General features: G+C 38.1%; 1 protein-coding gene across 1 annotated transcript in view; it reads left to right on the top strand.

The window, feature by feature from the left end:
- Slik (Sterile20-like kinase) overlaps window positions 1-26,979 on the top strand; it is a 733,683-nt gene that overhangs the window by 360,843 nt on the left and 345,861 nt on the right. Inside the window, exon 9 of the mRNA XM_067159768.2 lies at window positions 3,690-3,835. Within this exon, the coding sequence (XP_067015869.2) occupies window positions 3,690-3,835 (146 nt within the window). The remainder of the gene's footprint in view (window positions 1-3,689; window positions 3,836-26,979) is intronic.

The raw sequence follows: 26,979 nt of genomic DNA, 5'->3' as shown, positions 1-26,979 counted from the left end.
GCTCAATTGATTGATTGATTGCTTGCTTGCTTGCTTGATTGATTGATTGATTGATTGATTGATTGATTGATTGATTGATTGATTGATTGATTGATTGATTGAGGACCGTGAGGATATCCAAAATGAAGAAGACAGTAGTGATAATAACAACAGCGGAATTGTAAAGATGCCCCTCTTGGTACTATTGAAGCAAACTCGTAGGCCTGGTAATAAATGTGGATACCTGAAAGATTCATTATCACAGGTCATATGGAACTTGAACAAAGTTGGAAAACTCAGTATGACATTCTTCCATTACTGGTGCAACATATATGTTCAAATGATCAATTCACTATGACATTTCTCTGTACCAGCCCTGGCGGTAATTTCAACTAGTATTAAGGAAATTTCACCAGAAAAAGAAGTGTTATTGTCTAATGTTTGTATGTACCATAACTGTTATTCCCTATTTTTTTAAAAAGAAATTTAAGGTAAATAGAGTGAAATTTGTTTTGGAAAAACAGATGAGCAATATTAGAATGTACAGTAGTTTATGCTAAACTGAACACCATTGGATTTTTCTGCAGATATGACCTTTTTACGTGTTACAGAAAACTTATTCAGTAATACCTGTCTCCAAACAATCAAATGAATAGTACAATTTCACAGAACTTTGTAACTGCTTTTACAGTCATCAGAATCGGTCATCTTTAACTTCAGTTGTACAATACTACTTGGGAATATATATAGACACACCAAGTAGGTTGGCTGTATGGTTGGGGGCCGATGACCTTCGATGTTAGGCCCCTTTAAACAACAAGCATCAGCTGTATGGTTAGGGTTGCGCAGCTGTGAGCTTGCATTCAGGAGGTAGTGGGTTCAGATCCTACTGTCAGTAGCCTGAAGATGATTTTTTGTGGTTTCCCATTTCCACACCAGGCAAATTCTGGGGCTGTACCTTAATTAACACCTTTCCACTCCTAGCCCTTTTCTATCCTATCATTGCCACGAGACCTGTTTGTGTTGGTGTGACGTAAAACAGATAGTGAGGTATACATATAGGGTGCAGAAAAAAAATTTGTTTCATAAATAAAGGGAGTGGTTATGGGTGCAAATACTAATACAGTATTGCGAACATAGGAACCGTAGGTCTTTGGTGATTAGTTTCGGCACTTAATGTGCTTAAGGATTTAAGATTGGCTGTCAGCCTCCTGGGCACTCGGGCTGTTAACATGCCTCACCATTTTCAGCTATTGTTGACATTTTAACTACAGTCAGTTAAAGCAGACAGACATAGAGTACCTCAGATAATAGATTTGAAAAACTGCATGACTCATTTGAGCTTGAGCGTCTGGAAGGAATCATTACATATGGTTCCTGTGCCCACAATACTTGTATTTGTAAACACTCCTAGTTAACAAAAGAAAAGTTTTCTGCATCATGATATAATATGCAGAAAGAGATGTTGGAGAAAGCCTTGAAGGCATCATGTTCATAGGAACTAACATTGCATTACAGAAATCAAAGAAGTTAAATATTCATTGACTTGGCCCACAACAGGTGATTACACATATTCTACAGTGTGATGGCAGTCGTACCAGACCACTAGCTTAGATCCTTTGCAACAGAACAAAAATGACCTAGGCCACCATAGCTGAATTGAATAGAGCAATGGACGCGTAATTAGGAGGTTATGGGTTCGGATCCCACCGGTGTCCGGTTGGCCATTTTTATTTTGTACTTCAAATCTCTTCAATATGTAACACATGCAGAGGTGCCAACTGTTACGGATAGTCCTTAATTATTACGAATTCCATCTCACGGGTATGGCATAACAGTCAAAGGGGAAATTATTGCAGAAAAATAATACCACAAAAAAATAATTTTCAACGAAAAAGACAGAAGGAAGAAAATTTTCATTATTGAGTAGGGGAGGAGCATGCTCTGGATTTGACTAAAAAATTTCTGAGAATTGGTGCGGGTGGGGGAATTTACTGATAACCTGGTTCAAAAGTTGACACCACTGTATATATACTGAACATGACCTAATATGTTGAAGGTTCATTTCAATCAAAGAAATTGGCTGTATGCTACAAAGGATAAGCTTAATTGCAGGCTAGTTTCAGAAGACAGTGAGACAAGGACGAACATGAAAACACAAAAAGACAACAACAAACTCCACATCTTCTCACATTACCAGTTTCATAGATTGGGTATATCCTCATCAAAACATAGTTCTTCTTAATCTAATTTTGCTTGAAATAGTGATCTTTCTTTTCAGCATGTTCTTTTCAACATGTACCTTACATGGTAGGGATGTGACGTAGATGAAATTAATATACTAATCAGTGAATTAACTCTTTTACTGTCTGCCTGAGTATGTATTTGGGCTCCTCATTGCCGCCTCACGGTGTCAGCCCGAATATGTACTGGGGCTTGTGTAGCTTTGCCTTAATTGCTTTGATCGTAGCCAAAAATGAACACAAATGCCATCAGTTGCACATCATTGGAATCAGGAAGATATTCTCTTTGCAGTATTTAACCTCCTTGGGTGGCTAAACTAGAGACAAAAGAATGACACTATCAGCAGATTGTTTACACTATGCCTTCCTCATCGTGCAGTGTTTCATGTTCTTTGCTAAATGATGATTTTGAAAGAATTTGTATCACGATAATGATTTATTTAGTGAAAGTGTGAGTTGAAGTGAACCTAGTGATGATGAAAATGTCAATGTTGATGAAGACAGCGATATTCTTGATATTGGTTTTACTAACAACAGGTGGTGGTGACAGCATTTCACACTGCTGTAAATTGCACCTAATTTGTAGATTCTGTTCATATCCCCAATAAAGTACAATTTACTGGGCAAGCAGGTGTGAAAATAGATATTCCCAACAATTTTGCGTGGCTGGAATTCTTCAAATTAGTTTTTTTGAATGACTTCTATAGTTTTTAAGGGTAATTTTGTATCTTATGTCTATTTCTAGTTTATGTACATGAGTTTTTAGAACACTGTAGAGAAAACAGGGCAGTCTAAGACAGTGAAAGAGTTAAATCAAATCAAACCTAGTGAGTATTTATTTCCATACCTGCAGAATATACAGAATTGTGTATGTTACAAGGTAAGTAAACTATTCTGTGAGGTTATCACCTGTTGTTATTATATTTTAAAATTTATTGACTGTTATTTTATAAATCATCATAATGTTTTAAGAATTTATCAAACCCTGCTTGGAGATGTACATACGTTTGCTGAAAGGTTCGGATGAGTACCACCACCTTTTTTCTTACAAAAGAATGTACTGGTATTAGCATAATCTTCTCATGTGTTGTCTTCTGTTAATGAGTTCCTGGCATATCAAGTTGTTTTATTCTCTGTAATACCACTTGTGCAATATTGAGTCACTTTTCCAGTCATTGTAGTGCCTTGTTTTAACATAATCTTTACATCTCAGTTTTATTACACATTATTGTTTGTGAAAGAGATCATGAACTTTAACTTTGCAGCCTGTATAGTGATGAAGGACAAGAAGTCATTATTTAAATGTAGTTTTAAGTTGTGGAATCTATTGTGATGTGTATTGTCAAACTGCCCTTAAAGGATGTTTCAGTATGAATTTCAACTGCAAAAGCTCTACTAAGTTATTTTCTTTCTTTGCTGTATTATGAAAATATTTATTTAGTATTTATTAATTACAATTTTTTACAGTGCCTGATGTGGGGACTCCTGTGGAAGGCAAGGATGTTGATGGGCTGAAAAGAGAAGCTGAGAAAGAGGATGAAGAGACAGAAAGGAAAAAATTCAAGAAGGAGGAAGAAAAGGAAAATATTCCAAGTGATATGGACAAGAAGCCAGTGAGTGGCATATTTATTATTATTTATTTGATGGGGCCATCGAGAACGTTAAGTCTCGTTATATTTGGCAGTGAATGTTGCTTTCATTTGAGCCCAGAATTCCATCATTCTTTCTGAGTGCTTGCGGTCCTATGTCCGAAGGACATCGTACCTTCTTTTCGATTATTCGTCTCAGTTTAGTCTTTTCTTCACTATCCTTTTTGGAAGAGATCTCTGTCAAAGGTGTCTTCAGGTTTTAATTTGTAGCATTTGAGGGTCTTCCTCTTTGGGATTTCTAAACCAAGGCATTGTGGTTTTATGTTTTGAATTAAAAAAAGATTGATAGATCAACCTGGTCAACCTGTTCCCGTCCATTTGTTTTGAGGTAACCATTAAATTGTGCCTGTCTTTAGTGGATTGTGTCTGTAATTTTTTATGTTTTCCTATAGATTTCCTTGTTAGATTTTATTTCTAATTTGATCCCATGATTCTTCTGATGATTCTGCGTTCCTTTTTCTTTGAGGAGTCCTTTATTGGCAATAAGGGATAGGGTTTCAACTGTATACATAAAATAATAATCTCTCTGTAGTATTGTAAGATGTTCATTTTTAATATTATAGTTTGTGATTATTTGTAAATAAATTAGTCGTAGAAAATAGCTTATAGGTGTAGTACACCATCTGTAATTGGGAATAGCCTGTTGGTGGTTAATAAATATATCTACCTCTCCAATGGTTTCAGAACCGTTTCATAGTGATGTATGAGGACGGTTTGAAAAGTTCTCAGAATCACCGCTAGATGTCAGTGCTAGAGCAATGAGGTTCCCGTGCAGTAATCACACATCCTTTGTGAGTGAACACGTGGCGCGTCGGTGCTCTAGCTGCAGGAGTGTGGTAGTGACGACTCTTTGTTGTTGTTCCCGCGTTGTGATTTGTGACAATGGAAAAAGCTGAGATTCGAGCAGTGATTAAATACTTTGTAAAGAAAGGTATGAAAGCAAAGGAAATTCATACTGACTTTCAGAACACACTGGGGGACTCTGCTCCTTCATTTTCAACTGTTGCTAAGTGGACCAGCGAGTTTAAATTTGGTCGGGAGAGCTTGGATGATGATCCACGTAGTGGACGGCCAAAAAGTGTAACGACCCCAGAATTTGCAATTTCGACCGTTGCCCATTCAACCAACAACTGACTTTCCCACACTTCAACAACAAAATATACGCAAATTTTTAGTCAACTAGGAAGAACCTAATGATGTTTTTAACTATCTTCATTTGAAGCTGGTGTTGTTTTAACTCTGTCTTAGCACAGCCTCAGTTTATAATCAACAAAAGCTGTTCACTTGCACTGTGCACTCCATTCAAATAGAGGGTGACCAACGGAGTTGACTACCTCATGAATCCTAGGGCGAATTATTTTGGTTGGAGCCAAATTACAAATAGACAAATTGGAATGTTTTACCTCATCAATTTTAACAATTAGAAATAAGTGTACAGTAATTATAAATTGTGTTTTATTTTGCCAACATTTGTATATACTACGCAGAACTACCATCGAACTCAATATCATACGGACTTTGATTACTTCCATTTTTATACTGTGCATATGATAACCTCATTTTAATATTAAGAAACCACTAGCGTATTTTACTATGTGTAACTAGTCTGTTGTTATTTCGTTTAGGATAGGACTTTTGTACGTGTTTTTAATGTATTCTTTCTTACATATATTGTTCATAATTTCCAACCAGACGTCTGGTTTAATTTTGTGGTGCTTTGATATGACTGATGATGCCCCACATGGAGGGCGAAACATGTCTCCATTTTAACGATGTTTAACTAAAAATGTTAACATCCAGTAATGTATTGAATAGGTTGGAGTCCAATAAATTCTTTTATATTATTATTATTACCCCAGAATTTATCGCAAAAGTGCATAAAATGGTCGTGGAGGATCGTCGACTGAAAGTGTGGGAGATAGCTGAAGCTGTAGGGATGTCTTCTGAACGGCTATATTATATTTTAACCGAAGAATTGGGTATGAAAAAATTATCCGCAAGATGGTGCCGCGGCTCTTGACATTGGACAATAAACGCACCAGATTGGAAATGTCCGAACAAAGTCTGGCCTGTTTTCAGTGCAACCAACAAGATTTTTGGCACCGGTTTGTGACTACAGATGAAACTTGGGTCCACTACTATACCCCAGAGACAAAACAGCAGTCAAAGCAGTGGAAACATGCTGATTCACCACCACCAAAGAAAGCAAAGGCAATGTGTTCGGCCGGAAAGGTCATGGCCTCAGTTTTCTGGGATGCAAAAGGCATTCTACTGATAGATTATCTTCCTACTGGCCAAACAATTACGGGGCAATACTATGCAAACCTCCTAGACCAACTACAGGAAAAGATATGCGAAACAAGGCCTGGTTTGGCAAGGGAAAAAGTCATCTTTCATCAGGACAACACTCCGCCACACACAAGTGTTATTGCCATGGCAAAACTTCATGAACTGGGGTACGAATTGTTGCCACATCCACCTTATTCAAGTGATTTGGCATCATCAGACTTTCATCTATTCCTCAAGCTGAAAATTTTCCTCGATGGACGGAGATTTTCTACAAGGGAAGAACTGACAGCCGAATTGAAGAGGTATTTTGCAGGCCTAGAGGAATCTCATTTTCGAGATGGGATCAAGGCATTGGAACATCGCTGTACCAAATGCATTAGTCTACAGGGAGACTATGTTGAAAAATAAAAGCAGTTTCACCGAGGTAAGATACTTAATTCTAGTACACTCCGAGAACTTTTCAAACCACCTACATATCGTAGTGTTTCAGGAAAGGCTTTTTTTGTTGTTGTAGATCGTGCGTGACATTTGGTAGGCTATTTCAAGTTTGCATATTTTCCCTAATTGCATCCTTGTCTAGTCTATTTTTCATGAAGATCTCAATTAAAAAAAAATTCTACTCAGCTGATATCCCCGTATTTCATCCGGAGTTCTTGTGATGCATTTTTTATGGCAGTCATTATGTCTGTTTTTTTTTTCTTTTCAAATTATATCTGTAGGCCAGTTTGTTTGGCAATTTCCTTTTAACATTTGAATTTGAATTCTTCCGTTTCTATGTCATTTGACAGAATGGCGATGTCATTGGGAAGAGCTAGGCGGTCTACCATGATCCCCCTTGGATTTAGTTTCTTTGTTTCATTCTTTCTTTTTTCTTTCTTTCTTTTTTTAATCTTTCTTTCTTTCTTCCTTTATTTATTTATTGGCTGCAGTACCCAGTGCTGCTCGGGTACTGTTTTGAATGTTTACTTTTAGCATTTGTATTACCTGTTACTTAAGTGTGAAGTCATATATTTTTTTAGATTTCTTAATTGTGATGTTGAGTGATATTTTATGAAATATTCAGTAGTATTATAGTTATAATGTTCTATTTTTTAGATTATTTTGTTTCCGATTAAACTTTGTCCTTGTGGAACTTATATACTTACCGGGCAAGTTGGCCATGCGGTTAGGAGCGCGCAGCTGTGATCTTGCATCCGGGAGATAGTGGGTTCGAATCCCATTGTCGGCAGCCCTGAAGATGGTTTTCCGTGGTTTTCCATTTTCACACCAGGCAAATGCTGGGGCTGTACCTTAATTAAGGCCACGGCCACTTCCCATTCCTAGGCCTTTCCTATCCCATCGCTGCCATAAGACCTATCTGTGTCGGTGCGACGTCAAGCAAAATAGCAAAAAGTTTATAGTCTGGGAAGTAGATGATCCTTTGATATAAATAATGAAGACAAGTGATTAACTCTATGTATATGTTTGCCATGCTATGGCTGTTCGTGATTCCAGCTGTCATTGGTACCATCACAAATCAGCCTAGTGACCCCCGATAACTGTGCATTCACCACTAATCTTGGTTATTTTGGGCATTTTCTTTTTCACTGCTTCTCAACCTACATGCCAATAGGGGCTGAACTTGGATTGAAAAATAATTCTTAAAATGAACTAAATGAACTTAATGAACTTAAGCAGCATTCAGTATGGCATTATTAACTTCACTGTCCATGAAAACCGTCCACCTGTGTGTGTAATGGTTTGCGTGATTAGCTGCTCAGTAAAACTGAAACCAACAACAAGGTACGTAGGAAATAATAAGTTGGTTAAGTTTCTCATAATGTTAAAATATCAGTTCCAAGGCAGAAAAGAAAGTTACCCCAGGAAAGATGACCATTCAAGGTACACTACTTAATTAGTAAGTTAGACTGTAAATAAAAGTCTGAGGACAATATATTTATACCAGGACAGATAATAATATGAGATGTTCTCAGAACATACGTCATAAACCATAATACAGTTCACGAAATCAAATTCAAACATGATAACTACAATTAAATTAAATTAAGGAAAACAGAATTAATTCACTTGCCGATATTGCAGGCTACATCAGCAGGATAAATGAAATTATCAGGGGCAGCAAGAAGCTACATTACTGGAAACACATCCAGAAGGCTCAGTAGCTCAAATCCCCAATTCATATGAGACTCACCTTTCCTTAACGTGCGGGGATACAAGACAGTACATGTTATTATTCTCATATTTTGCTCCGTTAACGTGCGGGGATACAAGACAGTACATGTTATTATTATCATATTTTGCTCCGTATTGAATTGTACAATAAAGTCAAAGAAATATTAATGTTTATTTAATCCACCTATTCAATATTGAAGCACACTTACCTTAAGTCAGTGTAAATAAAAATGTCGTGAAATAGAACAAGACAACAAACTAGGCCCAAGGAGGTCGGGCGGATTACGTAAAAAAATTAGGAAGCTAATTTACTGATTGAAATGAGCAAAAATTTTGAAAATCTTAAGTATTCTGAAAAAAATTAGATCTACATCGTCAGCCAATACCCTTGCTAATTATTGAATATTGAATAGGTGGGTTAAATAAACATTAATATTTCTTTGCCTTTATGATACAAGACAGGTCGAGATGACATAGTGAATATGAAACGGAAAAAATAATTATGCTCTTCACTTTACAACTTTATATCTTACAATTTCCCCTACACTATGTTCCTATTTCAGTCAGCATACAAAACAGTCATGATATCAGGATGACAGCACCCCAAATTGATCATACGGATAAAACAGTAGTTATGAGCACTAGTATAACAAACACAGAGCTCTGCTACCAAAGCACGATTGCGTACCTTCAGGGTATTTACATGCGATAGGTGTTCACACGACACGGAACATACAATAAACAACATTCACAACAAATACAAGAAATGGAAGCACACTTACCTTAAGTCAGTGCAAATAAAAATGTCGTGAAATAGAACAAGACAATAAAAAAAAAAAAAAAAACTCGCGTCCTCATCCCGAGGTAGTGCAGCTCTTTTCAGGCACACCCCCATTGGAGGTGAGCTGCATGTACCATTTCAACCACATACCAGCCCTCCTGCCATTCTTAAATTCCTGGCAGTACCGGGAATCGAACCCGGGCCCCCAAGGACGGCAGCTAATAACACTAACCGTTACGCTATGGAGGCGGACACAAGACAATAAACTAGGCCCAAGGAGGTCAGGCGGATTACATAAAAAAAAATTAGGAAGCTAATTTACTGACTGAAATGATCAAAAATTTTGAAAATCTTAAATATGCTGAAAAGAATTAGACCTACATTGTCAGCCAATACCCTTGGTAATTATCAAATAAAAAAATTACAATTTTAAAATTTTCAACCTGAAGTAGTATGAATTCAACAAATAAACCTTTAAAATATATATATATATATATGTTCAGTCTTCAGCCCCTAAGGCTGGTTGGATCCTAACAGCTCTGCCATCAGCTGTCATAAATGGCCTTGGCATCACTGAAGAAGCGTACTAGGGAAATGAAAAGTCAGGTAGTCTTCCGTTGCTTTCCTCACGGAGCCAGAAGTTGCTATTACATATCAGTCTGCCACGCCCACTGAAATGCATGCACCAACTGCTCCTATGAGCAACATTTTCTCACCACTCATAGCAGGGACTGGCTGCAGAAGGAATGGCATTACTAGCATTGCTCATACCTCAGTCACTTTCATATTGTCAAAGCCAAGGGTAAGACAGGGACAGGTCAATGAAAGTAACAGAATTGCTCTAGCTTGTACCAGAAGATATAGTGCACTATAAACACTAGGTCCTGCCAGTAAAGGCAAATATTTACAGATACAGTCCTTTAATTGAAATGAAAAGAATTAGTAGAGTTGGAAGTGGCCTCTGTATGACTCACTTCAAGATAATAATGAGAATAAAATGGATAAACTTACGGCATCAAACAAGAAAATGTCAAGAATTAAATTGAGCAGAACTGAACGTGCATATATCATGCAGCACTTAAATAAGACTCAAAATGAGGAAATTAAACGGACGATCAAATGTAATAAAGAATGCATCAAATATTAATATAATTCAAACGGAGCAATTCAACTGAAATCAAATAGCACTTTCTCAGATCCAGCCATCCACAAATGCAATTCTTATAGAATCAGAACAGACGAAAGTAGCTCAGTCGCCGAAAGTCCTATGTCAACACAACAAACAATAGGACACGCCCCCCAAACTCAAATCATAGCAGCCATGGGAACCCAATCACGTGACATAGAAGAAAAGAAACATGGCATCCCATATCATAACTGAAGCTGGATACAAGAAACTATTTTCAACTCATTCTTTTAAAAGTAAACATTGGTGGTATTTAAGAAATAAAATATAAGTTAAGAATAAAATCATGTAACTTAAACCACCATTGAAATATGTAATCAGAAATTAAACTTGCCAAGGTAATTCAATTTTTAAAAAACATTGACATGGACGAACCATACAGTTAATATCTTGAACAGTCTTAAGTAACCAGATTGGACAGTATATATAATTACAATAATAATGATTTTGAACTTTATATTTACAGGATAAGTCACAGATGTTAAGTTTTATAGCATAATTCGAGTCGAGTAAGTTACATTCTCATTACTATGATATATATAAGTCACAGATGTTAAGTTTTATAGCATAATTCGAGTCGAGTAAGTTACATTCTCATTACTATGATATAAATATATCCTCCAAGGGAATTTTATACATTGTTACCAAAAAAATATTACTACTTAAATTACAATTAAGTGAAGCCCCATATTGAATTTCTAATGCTAAGGGAAAATCCCAAAAGTTCCGATCAATTTTAAATAAATTTATACGGGTTTTAGTCCACCATTATTTCTTGTTTACGAAGGTTATATAGCTTCAGAGTAATGTAGGATTTTCATGTTTTTGTACACAATAAAATTGTAGTCACCAAAATTCCAGGTAGAATAAGATGTTCAGCTTACTTGAATTTATCCATCCATTTCCAAGGAAAAGACTTTTATTTATTCGTGTCAGTAGAACAATATAGATTATAGATGCATATTACAAAATTAAATAAAATACATGAAATTACAATATTTACATAATATTATACAGTTATTTACAAAACATCGGTCAGAATTTGGCCACTTTAACAGCACTGATATTGGCCTGTGCTAAATCAAGTTCTGTCCATTTAACAGGACATAGAGGGCAATTAATAAGGTGCCTTGTTGTTTGTTCCACACTGCATTCACACACGGTCTGATCCCCCTTCAGGAGGCCCTATTTCTTCATATTGTCCTTGGATCTTCCAATGCCTGCTCTTAGTCTGTTCAGTGCCTTCCATGAAGTTCAGGTTTCTTTTTTCAATTTTAAGCGTTTTGGATGAAAAGGGATCTTCTGATTCCAGAGTAGAAGTCTGATCTTCTTTGCATGTGCACTAGTGGGGGATGAGGAGTGTATAAATCTGTTTCTGGGCGTCAGTTTAGTGGGTGGTAGTTTGTGTCCATGTAGAGTGTGGGCTGAGCTGGTAGGGAAAGACTGATGACAATACTTACAAATAAAAGATTACAGGAGTTTTAAAAAAATCCTTTCAAAAAATCTTCAAGGCATACTGTCCAAGGGTATCTTTATCACCCAAGATTGACATAAACTTCCATCTTGCACATTTTCATCAAATTAAAGAAACTTTGGAGCTCGCCAGAAACTGTGATGCCTCTCTACCCACAGAGGGAAAAACAACCGACAATCACTCCATTGTCAGCAGTTAGTTTAAACTTGTTAGATGACTGCTCTGGCAGTTGCGCAACCTACCGCTAGATAGTTCCAAGATACGGTGAACGGTGAACAACCTCTATAGTTTAGTGTTCAACATAAATTATATGAACTAATAACAGAGCCATACAGAATTTAAAACACAGTAGACTGAAATAAGAAAATTAAATTGGGCCTTAAGGCCAACCCATAATAAGATATATTTACAGACGCAAGATTTCCACCAGTGTTCAAGACAAACATATCAGTTTCCAAAACACATTACACGAGACATGGGTAAATGCGAGTCACACAACAGTGTGGGAGGACCTTAGTATAAAGTGTGATAAGCAGGTGTTCTTGGAGGGTTCATCGGGTGGTTTAAGAAATCCCTCCAGAAAGGGAAAGAGACTCGTTCTTTACATTGGGAATGAAAATGGGTTGGTTGACGGAGGACTGCTCCTATTGGAATTAAACTCCACAAAGGATTAGCATGAGCAGATGTACGGTAATGTGTTCGAAAAGTGGTTTAAAGATGTTCTGCCTAAACATGAAAATAATACCATGATTGTGTTAGATAATACCCCTTATCACTCCATTAAGGTTGAAAGATTATGCAATAAATCTTGGACCAAGGCAAACATACAAAAATGGCTGGAAATGAATTCACTATAAAGTAAACAGCATAAAAGTAGAGCTTTTGCCTTTAATTTCACTGCACATTCATATTGCTTGTAACGAGTACCGTGTAAATGTAGATAAATTGATTTCTAATGGGAAAAGAAGCATTCATTGTCATTGAGAAGAATTCACGTATTCAAAATTAAAAATCCCAACGTACCATTGCCATCCACCCCAGTAATAATGCAGTGGGGAACTGCTTGCTGCAGTCCAGTATTATGCAGAAAATTTTAATGGTTTTGCCTCAGTAGTTAAAAATCTGAGCCATCGTGATCCGTAAGGCTGCTAAGCCATCTACCCATTGATTGGAGATTTAGGAAAAGTTTGTATGATGTTACAGACCATGGAAGACTGGTTAACGTCATATAGTGAACATACAATTTGCTTGGTTGCTTCTAAACACCACAACCACTCAACCAATGGACCAGGATGATATTCAGAATGTTAAAGTGCATTATCGCAAACTGTTAATATAATCTTTGCTTGCCAACATGAATTCTACGTTATTTGACTCTGAACGAGCTGAAACCATCTTGGTGTTAGATGCGGCAGTTTAAAGAAGTTGTTACTAGAAACAGTGGCAAAATGTTTTGGAAAGGCATAGTTTCCAATGAGAAAAATTGATAGTGAAGAAAATGATAATGAATAGCAAGAATTACAAAACTACATTAATTTAGCCGCTTTCAGTTGCAGTGCCGAGGGCAACATAAACGTGGACAGTGATTTGCAAACCAAAATGAACACAATGGATATAGATGGCTTAATTAGGAATTTTACAGAAAATCAGAAAGGAGAAAGGGAAGAAGAAAGAGGAGGAGAAGAAGAATATGGCCCTGAGTTGGAAAAAGAGTGTAAGTTAAAGTTTTATCAGGATGCTGTCAAGAGTAGTGAACCACAGCAATTTGCCCTACAGCAAAATGATTCTGATAGGCTTGGTGTGGTTTCTTAGACTAAAGTGTTTGTGGATCTAGCAGCTGAGTAGCAATGTGTGTGTTGTATGTAGGGTATTCAGCCTTGGAAAAAGTAAATGAATTGTGTGCACAGTGATATTTTTATGTTCATTGTAAGTTTTGCTTGTACTGTATTAATTCATAGTAGAAATATGTAAATACAACACTGATTAAAGTAGGTACACCGGTTTTTTTTTCCCTGAGTTTGTCCATTATATGCGTGTTCATGGTTTATTATTTTACCAAGCCTACTTCTGTCAACCTGAAACTTACCTTTAACGGAAAAATTTGTGAGTACTGTTCGATTCCACTGAACACAGGTTCTACTGTATACTATATATAAAAGTATAAAAATGAAAATAGATGTAAATTAATGAAACACTTCCAGGCATCTTAAAAACCTAGAAAAATCGAAAGTTCTCAAAATTCCCCAAGGGGACCAGGCTAGGGGCTTCAAAATTGGGTCTCAGCATAAGAACGCAAGGGTAAGTATTTCTTTCCATCCAGTCGGATATATTTTTCCAAATGTATGACATAGTTTTCATGGGCTTAAAAACTTTCTAAAAGTCCAAGTTTTTTAATGTAAAACCCCCACGAAAATACTCCATCCCCCTTGGGGGTTGTTATTCAAAATACCTTAATATAAATAAATGTGCTGATGCACATTGACTTCCATTTATCCTCCTTAATATCTTGAAAATGTTCCTCAACACTTTCTCAGGGTTTGATGTACATATAAAATAAAAAAAAATAAAAAAAAAATTCTAAAGCCTCGCTGCCAGACCCCTTCAGGGAATTTTGGGATATTTTTACTTTTCTAGGGAACCTGAGGGTGTCAGCTTCTCTGGTTCGAAGTTTGAAATTTGTAGGATGCCTGGAAGTGCCTCATAAATTCATGTCTATTTTTATTTATAAACCTTCACATGTACATCACTTCACACCGAGTTCTATTTATTAGTATCCTTAAAATCTCAAAAATTTTCCCTCAACATATTCTCAGGGTTTGATGTTAAAACTCAGTTTCGACTTTCAGGAAATTTTTACGGCCATGAATTTTAAAGGTCATTGCTTTTGAAAAATAAATCCGACTAGGTGAAAGAAATGTTTACACTTCGTTCGTATGTTGACCCCAATTTTGAAACTCCCACTCAGTCTGGCCCCCTCGCGGAACTGGGAATTTTTTATTTTTCTCGGGATCCTGGGGACATCAAGTTCTCTGGAACCAAGTTTATAGGATCCCTGGAAGTGCCTAATTAATTAATTATTAATTAATTAATGTCTGTTTTCATTTGTACATTTTTGTACAGATTGCTTCAAATCCAGTTCCTTTTATTAGTATCCTTAGTATCTTGAAGATTTCCCTCAACATTTTCTTGGGGTTTGGTGTCAAAACTTGATTTGGACTTTCAGGGAACTTCTATGGCTGTGAAAGCTATAGGTCATCATTTCAGAAAAATATATCTGATTGGATGAAAGAAATGCTTATACTTGTGTTCCTATGCTGAGCCCCAATTTTGAAACCCTAACCCAGCCTGGCCCCCCGTCAGAGAATTCTGGAAATGTTTGATTTTTCTAGGGATCCTGAGAGCATCAACTCTGGTACCAAGTTTTACATTTGTAGGATAACTGAAGTGCGTTCATTCATGTATTTTCTTTTTTATACCTTTGTACAGATCACTTCACATTGAGTTCCATTTATTAGTAACTGTTCAGAATATTTGTATGTATTCACATGACCCATCAAGTAGCACCACCTACAACACTATCTTTCCTGACATCATGATTATGATCTTTGTGTTCATTGTTTCACTGTATCCATCTGTGATTTATGTCTGTAACAAATGTAGCTGGTCTAATATAAGCTGTGTTGATCCTATTATTATTCCAAACCACCATGCCCTTTCAACAGTATCCTTAAACTTTGACTGGCAGGAGGCAAGTGAGCCTGTTGCAGTAATGAGAACATCCCAATTTGATTGTGGCTGGCAGCAGGTAGTGAGGCCTGGTATTATAATGAAAACTTCCCAGCTGCATTGTGACTGGCAGTAGGAAAGGGGGAATGCCATTATAATCAGGATTCTCCAACTTGACTATGGCTGGCAGTAGGCAAGGGAGCCTGCCATTATGATGGAAACTCCCCAGCTCGATAGTAACTGGCAGTAGGCAAGTGGGGCTGCCATTGTAATCAAAACTCCCAAACTCGACTGTAACTGGCAGTAGGAATGGGGCTTGCCATTGTAATGAAAAATCCCCAACTCAACTTTCACTCTCATAATAATGAAAACTCCCCAAGTTAATAGCGACTGACAATAGGCAAGGGGGCCTGCTGTTGTAATCAAATTTCCTCAGCGTGATTGTGCCTGCCAGTGGGGAAGGATGATCTGCCATTATAATGAAAACTCCCCAACTGCTTTGTGACTGGCAGAAGAAAACAAGGGCCTGACATTGAAACGAAAACTGCCCAACTGGACTTTGACTGTAGCAATTATAAGATCCCATGCAGCTGCAACCAGGTGTACATAGGCACTACAAAACTCAGCATCGCCACACAACTGAAGGAGCACAGCAGACATAGCCAACTGGGACAAGCAGATAGATCATCAGTTGCTGAACACTCACCACTTGTAGGCCATGACATACAGGACAGTGACACCAAAGTACTGTACTGTCAACTACAGTGTCTTATCACGCCCAGCTACAAAAGGAAACCATTGAAATCCGGAAGCACACCAACAGCTTGAACCATAAGGAGGAATCTGAACGGGTAAACAGAGCCTGGTTTCTAGACCTGAAAGCCTTAAATCCCGAAGGACATGATGGCCATGGCAGAACAGAAAAAGCTACGGGTGATCAGTTGACTGTCTCCGCCAAGGCAGGTCGAGGTACATTGGACTCCTTACTGATTCAACCATTCGTCAAAGAACAGCCAATCAGTGACCGCCCCTCCAGCATGGCGGACCAATAGGCGAGCAGGGCTCCATAGCCTGCACTGTATAATGAGATGGAATTATACCACCATTTCATTCCACTGAGAGCTTCACTGGTTACGAAGTCAGTCAGAACTCTTGATAATGTTGAACGTAATCTTCGGTGAAACGTAGGGACCATCATATGCTCCCAGACAATGGCCTACAAGCCTAGAAAACACTGACATGATTCAACTTCGACTGGCAGTAGGTCAAAGGACCTTCCATGGCAATAAAAATAGCCATTCATTATAATGAGAACTCTCCATCTCGACTGTTACTGGCAGAAGAAAAGGGAGCTTGTAAACACCCCAAATCTATTATAACAGGAAGTAGGAAGGATGATCTGCCAGTATAATATGAACTCCCTAACTTCAATGTGACTTGCAGTAGGAAAGCGGGCCTGCCACAGTAATGAAAACACACTAACTCAATTTTGACTGGCAGTGCACAAGAGGGCCTGCTATTATAATGAAAGCACCCCAACTCGCTTGTATCTAGCTATAGGTAAGGAGGCCTGCCATTACAATCAAAACTCCCCTCTTCCATTGTGACTGGCAGTAAACAAGGTTGTTTGCCATTATAATAAAAAATTCACAATTCAGTTGTGACTGGCAGTTGGCAAGGAGGTCTGTCATTATAATGAAAGCACCACAACTTGATTTTGACTGGCAGTAGTGAAGGAGCCTCCCATTACAATAAAAACTCACTAACTGAAATGTGACTGGAAGCAGGAAAGGAAATCTGACATTGTATTGAAAATTCCCCATATCGATTGTGACTGGCAAGGTGCCTGCCATTATAATCAAAACTTGCCATCTAGATTGTGACTGGCATTAGGCAAAGAGGCCTGCCATTATAATGAAAAAAACACCACTACTTGATTGTAACTGACTTTAAGGAAAGGGCCTGCCATTATAATCAGAACTCCCCAATTCAAATGTGACTGGAAGTAGGAAAGCGGGCCTGCTTTGTAATGAAAACTCCCTAAATCGATTGTGATTGGTAGTAGGCAAGGGGGCCTGCATTAGAGTGAAAACTCCCCAACATGATTGTGAATAGCAGTAGGCAGTGGGACCAAGCGCTATAATGAGACCTTCCAAACTCAACTGTTACTGGCAATAGTAAAGGGAGCCTGCCATTATCAGACGTGCCAAGTCTCCCGATCAGGAGACTCCCGATTTTTCATTGTTCCTCCCGATCGCCGGGTCCAATCTCCCGATTTTCAGAGCAATATTCGTAATTTTCGTATTATTTTAAACTCCTGCGGATTTCCTCGTTCTATCGATGTATGGCTGAGTATGGCTGGTCGATAGTAGTTCTAATAATGATACCAGATGGCAGTACGGGGCATGGTGGACAGTCATGTGCTCCTCTTTGGTCTATAATACAGTCATTCTCTTTGCAGGCGAGTAACATTGTCTTTGGAGTAACCTAACCTCAGAAGTAGCACACCATAGTCGTTCTACCCGTGCTCGTGTTGTGCCTTAATATTTGTTTTGGCCAAAATGTCAAAAAAGATATGATGCAGTGTTTAAAAGTGCTTATAGGGAAGAATTTCCGTGTTTGAGTGAATCCAGAAAGGGACCAACGTTCACATTCTGTACTATATGTAGGTGTGATTTTTCAGTTGCACATGGCGGGAAATGCGATATACTCAAGCATATGCAAATGAAAAAAATGTAAGGAGTGTGTCCAATGTGTAGAAAGAAACCAGAAACTGAACTCTTCATGTAAAAACCGAAATTTAAATCCTGTGACGAATGCGAGGCGTTATTTACATCATTTATAGTAGAACATAACCTGCCTGTAAATTGTGCCGATCTTGTGAGATCTTTGTTTCACAAAATTTTTCCTGATTCGGAAATCGCTAAACGATATGGGTGTTCTAGAACGAAAACAGCGGCTATCATTACAGAAATGTGCATGGAAAAAAGGGCGAAAATTGTATCACATTTGCAGGTGAATGCATTTTCTGTTGCTAGTGATGGTAGCAATAAAAGCGACTTGAAAATATATCCCATTGTAACATTTTTTAGGCCTGAACTCAATGAAATTCAGAAGTGTCTACTCTCTGTACCTAATTTAGAAGGGGATGCTACTGGAGTTAAATTTGCCAAACTTTTGCTCTCAACTTTTTGGGAGAATTCTGCATTCCATTAAAAAACTGCCTAGCTCTTGGTGCTGATAATGCTCCAGTAATGGTAGGATTAAAGAATGGTGTGGCAGGATGTTTAAAGCAGGAAAATAGTAACATAATCATCGTAGGCTGCTCTTATCACCCAATTAATCTTGCTGCCGGGAAGGGTGAGGCGTGCTTGCCCGTAAGTGTAGATGAAAGTATATTTGATATATTTTATTATCTGGAAAGGAGTGCAAAGAGGAAAGGAAAGTTCAGAGAACTTAAGACTTTACACAACATAGAGATCAGGAAAATTCTGAAGCATGTGCCTACTCGATGGTTATCACTAAGAAGGTGTTTAGATAGGATTTTGCTTCAGTGGGACCCTTTGGTTACTTTATTCAGGAGTGAAATTGTGAGTAAGGATTCTCAGATGGGAACTTTGAAGACATACAAAATTCCTAAGCACCGTTTAAGAGCAGATGTGTCTTGTTTGTTTGAAAAGGTTACCAGTAAGGATTGTCGTAACATTTCACCTCACTCCTCAGTTAAAAGGAAAACCCAGTCATCAGTTTCACTAAAATTGAAACTACTGATGACACTAAGAGCCATGCATTGTTACGTGAAGAACGACTTTTCATGTTCCTTTCATCAAATTTACTTTTTGCCTTTTTCTATCAAGTTTTATGGGTATCTTTGAGAATCTAAACGTAGCTCTTCAATCAAGTATGCCGCACACCCACTTATTGAGGTCAGTTTTGGAGGAACTATTGAAGAATGTGATGGCAAGGTTTGTGAAACCACACGTTACTAAAAGCTCCTCCTCTCTCCTTGATGTAGATTATCATACGCCAGCAAATCAAAAGGATGGTTGTGATCTGGTGATAGGGAACTCCGCGTTTGTTTTAGTGAACACCTTTAAGTCTGAGGAAAAGTGCATATTCTTTAAGTCTGTTAGAAAGTGTTTCTCTTCATCGTGTGACTACATGGTACACAAATTTCCATTTAAAGATTAAGTTTTAATTAATGCAGAACTTGCAAATATTTCTGCTATAAGTAAGGCATCATTTTCTAGCCTTAGATTTTTTATTAACAAGTGTCCAAACATTTTGACTAGTGAAACGGAACATTTGGATAAAGAAACTGATATTCTGCACTCCCACTTCTGTAACTTTCAGCTCGAAGAAACAGACTGGCAAAAGGAAGAAATGATGTTCAGTGGGCATTGGTAGGTCAGATGAAATCGGCTAATGTTGTACTTAAATATGACAGACTCTCTAAGGTGATGCTTGCTATTTTATAAATTCCACATTGCAATGCAGAATGTGAAAGGATTTTTAGCAGAGATACAAAGACAAAAACACAGTTCAGATCCTTGCTGTCTGAACAAACTTAGGAGAAACTTTTAACCTTGAAATCAGTTCAGCAAGGCAAGTGCTTTGAGCAAAAATTTAGTTCCGAGTCTCTGAAGAGAGCTGTCAGCTACAGGTGTGTTGAACAACAATTAGTCGTAATGTGATCACCATGTTGGAGGATGAGTAGTCACATGTTCCTACAGTTCAGGTATGTCCAGTATTTAGTATTCACATGTAAATGATGAAAAATATATATGTAGGCCAAATAGAATTGTTAATGTATTGAATTATAATGAATTTATACATGTTCTGCCATCAGTGATGTGTCGTAATACGTCGCAGTTCGCTTCCAAATTTCTCCTGATTTTTCACTTTTGAAAGTTGGCATGTCTGCATTATGATCGAAACTACGTAACCCGGACTTTACATGAGAAACAACTTGCAGGGTCCTCCCCATGATGTTTCTCGAGTAACGCTAAGAGACATGCAATTTAGTAAAATCTTACTCACAGCATGTATAGTAATTTACCTAGAGGTCCATATACAGTGTTAAATTCCATAGGAAAACATGCGTACATTAGCTAGTACATCATAAATAAGCACCTAAAACTTGACGTTCAACCTCAGATATCTAAGGAACACGCTGGCTTTTTCTCGGGTAAAGGATCACAGAACAGAATCTCAACCTAAGGCTAAAATGAAAAAAGCTTGACAGTTTTGTGTCCCTGTCTTCATATGCTACCTCGGTTACAAAACGGCCTTTCGCTGCATTGCTTGGAAAAAATTGTAGCACGTTCTAGATTAATTTGGTTCTTAATCTAATCTTATATCACTAATGAAAGCTTGTTATGACTGCAACACTGCAGTTATAAATGTAGATGGTGAGATCTCAGAATACTTCAACATGTCCTTTGACGTCAGATAAGGCTACATCTGTGCCCTCAACTTTGTGACATCTACAGTGAGTTCGTCATAAGGAAGGCACTTAATGATTGGGTTGGAGGTGTCTCAATTGGTGGGAATAACTTGTGGTTTGCTGATGAAACCACCCTGCTTGCTAGCAGCGAGGAAGAGCTTTCAGATATGCTCAAAACAGTGAAGAATGTGAGTCTTGGGTATCAATGAAAGAATACTTGAGTTCTTTGAATACATTGCAAGACGGCCTGGAGAAAATCTAGAAAAGTTGTTCATGGAAGGGAAGGTTGAGGGCAGTAGACCTAGACCATGGGGAAGGACTGCAACCAAATGGATGGCACAAGTAAAGACTATCACTGGTTTATCCTTCTATTGAACCCTGACGAAAACCATCCTCAGCAAGTCCAAACTCTTGGTGGTTGATCAAGCTCACAGGCCATTCAAAAGAGCTGGAGGTAGTGCACAATTTAGTTTATCTTGGATAAACAGTCAGTGATACGGGAATTTCTGAGGAGATAAGGAAAAGAATTTTGCAAGGATGAGTTGCTATGATGAAATTAACAAAGATCTGTAAGAACAGCGGAATTACTAATAATACAAAGATCCGCCTCATGGAACTACTTTATTCTCTTTTTTCTCATACGGCTGTGAGACCTGAATTGTAAAGGCTTTAAACAGAAAACACATCAATGCATTTGAAGCATTTTGCTGGCGTAGAATACTGTGTGTGCCATGAACTGTAAGAATGGATGCATTGGTTCTTCTACAGGAGCTGAAGATTTTAAAACTCTTTTTTTTTCTTTTTTTCTTTTTTGTATCAATGAAAGAATACTTGAGTTCTTTGAATACATTGCAAGACGGCCTGGAGAAAATCTAGAAAAGTTGTTCATTGAAGGGAAGGTTGAGGGCAGTAGACCTAGACCATGGGGAAGGACTGCAACCAAATGGATGGGACAAGTGAAGGCTATCACTGGTTTATCCTTCTATTGAACCCTGAGGAAAACCAAAGATTTTCCAGGATTGGCGATGCTACAGCAGAGATGTGACAAGCAAAGACAAAACCAGTGGAGTCACGACACTCAGAAATGAGTAAATAGATTAGTGGTGAACTGATGATGAATTAAAACTTGGTTATGAGGGTACTAGCTGATGTACCCGTGCTTCGCTATGGGATTCTCAGAAAGACTGACTTGGTGGTTTTCCTAACTGAATTCAACATAGGTCATTACAAAAACGTCAGTAGGAATGTAGCGAACTGAAAGGAATGTTATCATATAAAATACTCGATCAAATGAAAAACCGCACACTTTCTCACTTTCAACGAACAGTACTACGGTGCCGATCTAACAGTCCAAAGTTCCAGAGCTGGAATAACCAGGTCGCAGACTGCCGTGAACACTCCTCTGTCATTATTCCGTTAAATATGCACACTACTCATTCCAATCAGTGGCTCAGAGTAGGGATTGTATAGCTCGAATACTATGATGAACCAGTGTGTTACGTACCAGATATATTAGAAAATGTATGAACCAGAGGAATGGCAAGCTAAAGAAGAAAGTTATCTTACACCCCAGCTACTTCCCACCAATATACAGGCAGGCTGTTACAGTCGGTACGACCGGGCGAGTTGGCCGTGTGGTTAGGGGCGCGCAGCTGTGAGCTTGCATCCGGGAGATAGTGAATTCGAATCCCACTGCCGGCAACTCTGAAGATGGTATTCAGGAGATAGTGGGTTCGAGCCCCACTGTCGGCAGCCCTGACGATGGTTTTCCATGGTTTCCCATTTTCACACCAGGCAAATGCTGGGACTGTACCTTAATTAAAGCCACGGCCGCTTCCTTCTACTTCCTAGACCTTTCCTATCCCATCGTCGCCACAAGACCTGCCTGTGTCAGTGCGACGTCAAGCAAATTTAAAAAAACCTCGGTACACTTCAGTAATCCTATCTATCGGGGAGGAGAGGAAACAGAAGATAAAAAACACATCACAACAAACAATGGTCAGTGTAATGTTATTGTTGATAAAGTTTATGGATACGACCACTAATAACATAAATAACTTATTTGAAAATTACATTTCAGACCTTCCCCTAAACTACCATTTCACTCAGCGTGAATAAAATAATTTGTAGCCTAGATTGTAGTGGTTCATCACTCGACATTACATACCGATTTTCATTAAATTCTCTTCAGCCGTTTTATCGTGATGCGTGTACATACATACACACATACATACATACAGACAGACAGACAGACAGAAATTACGGAAAAGTAAAAAAAAAGTTTCCTTGTTACTGTAGACATGACCGATACAGAAATACCATTCTTTTCAAATTCTGAGCAATGTACAGACAAAACTCTTATTTTACGTATATAGATTACATTTCAGGCCTTCCCCTAAACTATCATTTCACTCAGTGTGAATAACATTATTGATAGCCTAGATTATAGCGACCTATTCCCCGACTTTGCATACCAATTTTCGTGAAGATACGACCACTAATAAAATAAATATTTGACATTTAAATTTTAGGCCTTCCCCTAAACTACCATTTTTCTCAGCGTGTATAGTCTATATTGTAGCGACTTATTTCCCATCTTTGCCTAACGATTTTTGTTAAGACACGACCACTAATGACATAAATATTTGAGAATTAAATTTCAGGCCTTCCCCTAAACTACCATTTCACTCAGCGCGATTAAAATAATTTATAGCCTCGATTGTAGTGGTTAATCACCCGACTTTACATTCCGATTTTCATTAAATTCTCTTCAGCCGTTTTCTCGTGATGCGTGTGCATACAGACAGACAGACAGACAGAAATTACGGAAAAGTAAAAAATGCATTTTCTTGTTACTGTGGACATGACCGATACAGAAATACTATTCTTTTCAAATTCTGAGCAATGTATAGACAAAACTCTTTATTTTATATATATACTAGCTGATGTACCCGTGCTTCGCAACGGGATTCTCAGAAAGACTGACTTGGTGGTTTTTCTAACTGAATTCAACATAGGTCATTACAGAAACGTCAGTAGGAATGTAGCGATTGAAAGCAATGTTATCATGTAAAATACTCGATCAAATGAAAAACCGCACACTCTCTCAATTTCAACGAACAGTACTACGGTGCCGATCTAAGAGTCCGAAGTTCCCGAGACTGCCGTGAACACTCCTCTGTCATGATTCCGTTAAATATGCACACTACTCATTCCAATCATTGGCTCAGAGTAGGGATTGTATAGCTCGAATACTGTGATGAACCAGTGTGTTACGTACCAGATATATATCAGAAAATGTATGAACCAGAGGAATGGCATGCTAAAGAAGAAAGTTATCTTACACCCCAGCTACTTCCCACCAATATACAGGCAGGCAGTTTCAGTCGGTGCGACCAGGCGAGTTGGCCGTGTGGTTAGGGGCACGCAGCTGTGAGCTTGCATCCGGGAGATAGTGGATTTGAACCCCACTGCCGGCAACCCTGAAGATGGTATTCGGGAGATAGTGGGTTCGAGCCCCACTGTCGGCAGCCCTGACGATGGTTTTCCATGGTTTCCCATTTTCACACCGGGCAAATGCCGGGACTGTACCTTAATTAAAGCCACGGCCGCTTCCTCCAACTTCCTAAATCTTTCCTATCCCATTGTCGCCACAAGACATATCTGTGTCGGTGCGACGTTAAGCAAAAAAAAAAAAAAGATGGTATTCTGTGGTGTCCCATTTTCACACCAGTCACACCAGGCTGTACCTTAAAGGCAAGACCGCTTCCTTCACACCACTATTCATTTCCTATCCCATCGTCGCCATAAGACCTACCTGTGTCGGTGCGACGTAAAGCAAATTTAAAAAAACCTCGGTACACTGCAGTAATCCTATCTATCGGGGATGAGAGGAAACAGAAGACAAAAAGCACTTCACAACAAACAATGGTCAATGTAATGTTATTGTTGATAAAGTTTATGAGGTTTCTATATTGCAGGCCTTCACATTAGTTTTCTTTCGACTCTGTGATATTAGGGTGTCTTATAAAATTATTTATATCGTAGACTGTAGTTCTTTATTCTCAGACTTTACATACCGATTTTCACTAAATTCTGTTTACCCATTTTCTCATGACTCGGCGCTGATATGGACTTTGTAACAAAACTCCAAATTCATGAATATCTCCGATTATATGCGGTACGGTAACAATGTATATGACATAAGTGATCGGAAATTTAATAACTTCTTACATAATTACTACTAACTTACGACATAACTAAAGTTATGTTAGTTATGTAGTATTTATCGATACGACCACTAATAACATAAATAACTTATTTGAGAATTACATTTCAGACCTTCCCCTAAACTACCATTTCACTCAGCGCGAATAAAATAATTTGTAGCCTAGATTGCAGTGGTTCATCACCCGACATTACATACCGATTTTCATTAAATTCTCTTAAGCCGTTTTCTATTGATGCGTGTACAGTCATACATAGGTACAGACAGACAGACAGACAGACAGACAGACAGGCAGACAGAAATCACGGAAAAATAAAAAATGCATTTCCTTGTTACTGTGGACATGACAGATACAGAAATACCATTCTTTCCAAATTCTGAGCAATGTACAGACAAAACTCTTATTTTATATATATAGATTACATTTCAGGCCTTCCCCTAAACTACCATTTCACTCAATGTGATTAAAATAATTTATAGCCTAGATTGTAGCGGTTCATCATCCGACTTTACATTCCGATTTTCATTACATTCTCTTCAGCCGTTTTCTCGTGATGCGTGTACATACATACATACAGACAGATAGACAGACAGACAGACAGACAGACAGACAGAAATTACGGAAAAGTAAAAAATGCATTTTCTTGTTACTGTGGACATGACCGATACAGAAATACCATTCTTTTCAAATTCTGAGCAATGTACAGACAAAACTCTTATTTTATATATATAGATTTAGGGGTTGTAGAAAGGATGTAAAGGAGAGAGCGTGTAAGTCTCTGGTAAGACCTCAACCAGAGTATGGTTCCAATGTATGAGATCGTCACCAGGATTACCATATTTACTCATGTATTAGACCCCCTCGTGTATTAGGACCCCGCCCCCCTGGCTTTTCGAGATGAAGAAAATGAAAAAAATAAATCTAGCTTACATGAACCCTCAACGTAATTCGTCAGAGAACAACGATTCTCTTCAAAGCAGGTATAAGTCTTATTGCAGCTCTGATGACATCGCACAAATTTGTGAACAGTTTTGTCCATACGACCCACGCAATGAAAACATGTGTCGAAGTCATGCGGTACATCTGTGTTTTGAAGTTCAGAAATGTCCACCTCCATAGCATAGGCCTACTGCAGCTTGATGACGTCGTACAAATAGGTGAGTAGTTTTGTGTCCGACCCGTGCATTGCAGGCATGCATCAGTCATGCTCTATATCTGTGTTTTGTAGTTAAGAATGTCCACCAGCGTAATGGTTAGTACAATTAGGTGCCCTTCTCAGGAGTCTGGGTTCGATTCCTAGTACCGTACCACCAGAGATTTATGAATGGCAGGAAGATTGATGTGGCTTAAAAATCGTGCATGAGGGCGTGTCTAAAAAGAGCTGCACCACTTTGGGATGAGGAACGAGTTCACTTTAGTTGAGAAATATTCATGGTCATTAACAAAGTGTTCATTTAATATCTCATAACTCGGACCAATATAGGTATTTTCTTTTTTGAGAGAAGTAGGTTTAACCAATGATAAAAACTACTCAATCATAATGATTATTTCACTTGCCAACGTACCTAACAAATAATAATAATAATAATAATAATAATAATAATAATAATAATAATAATAATAATAATAATAATAATAATGTGCACAAACAATACTTTTTCAGAACAAACATTGTGTTTTTTGGGACTTTCCAGGATGTGAAGTGGACAACAGGTGGAAAGTGGTCAGATGAACGCCATGCTCAACACAGCGAGCTAATAAAAACCTAGAGGATCAATTGATAAATGAGTAAACGCCAGAATGTA

The sequence above is a fragment of the Anabrus simplex genome, chromosome 1 (genome assembly GCF_040414725.1).
Source record: "Anabrus simplex isolate iqAnaSimp1 chromosome 1, ASM4041472v1, whole genome shotgun sequence".
NCBI lineage: Eukaryota > Metazoa > Arthropoda > Insecta > Orthoptera > Tettigoniidae > Anabrus > Anabrus simplex.
This window is presented reverse-complemented; position numbering and strand designations above follow the sequence as displayed.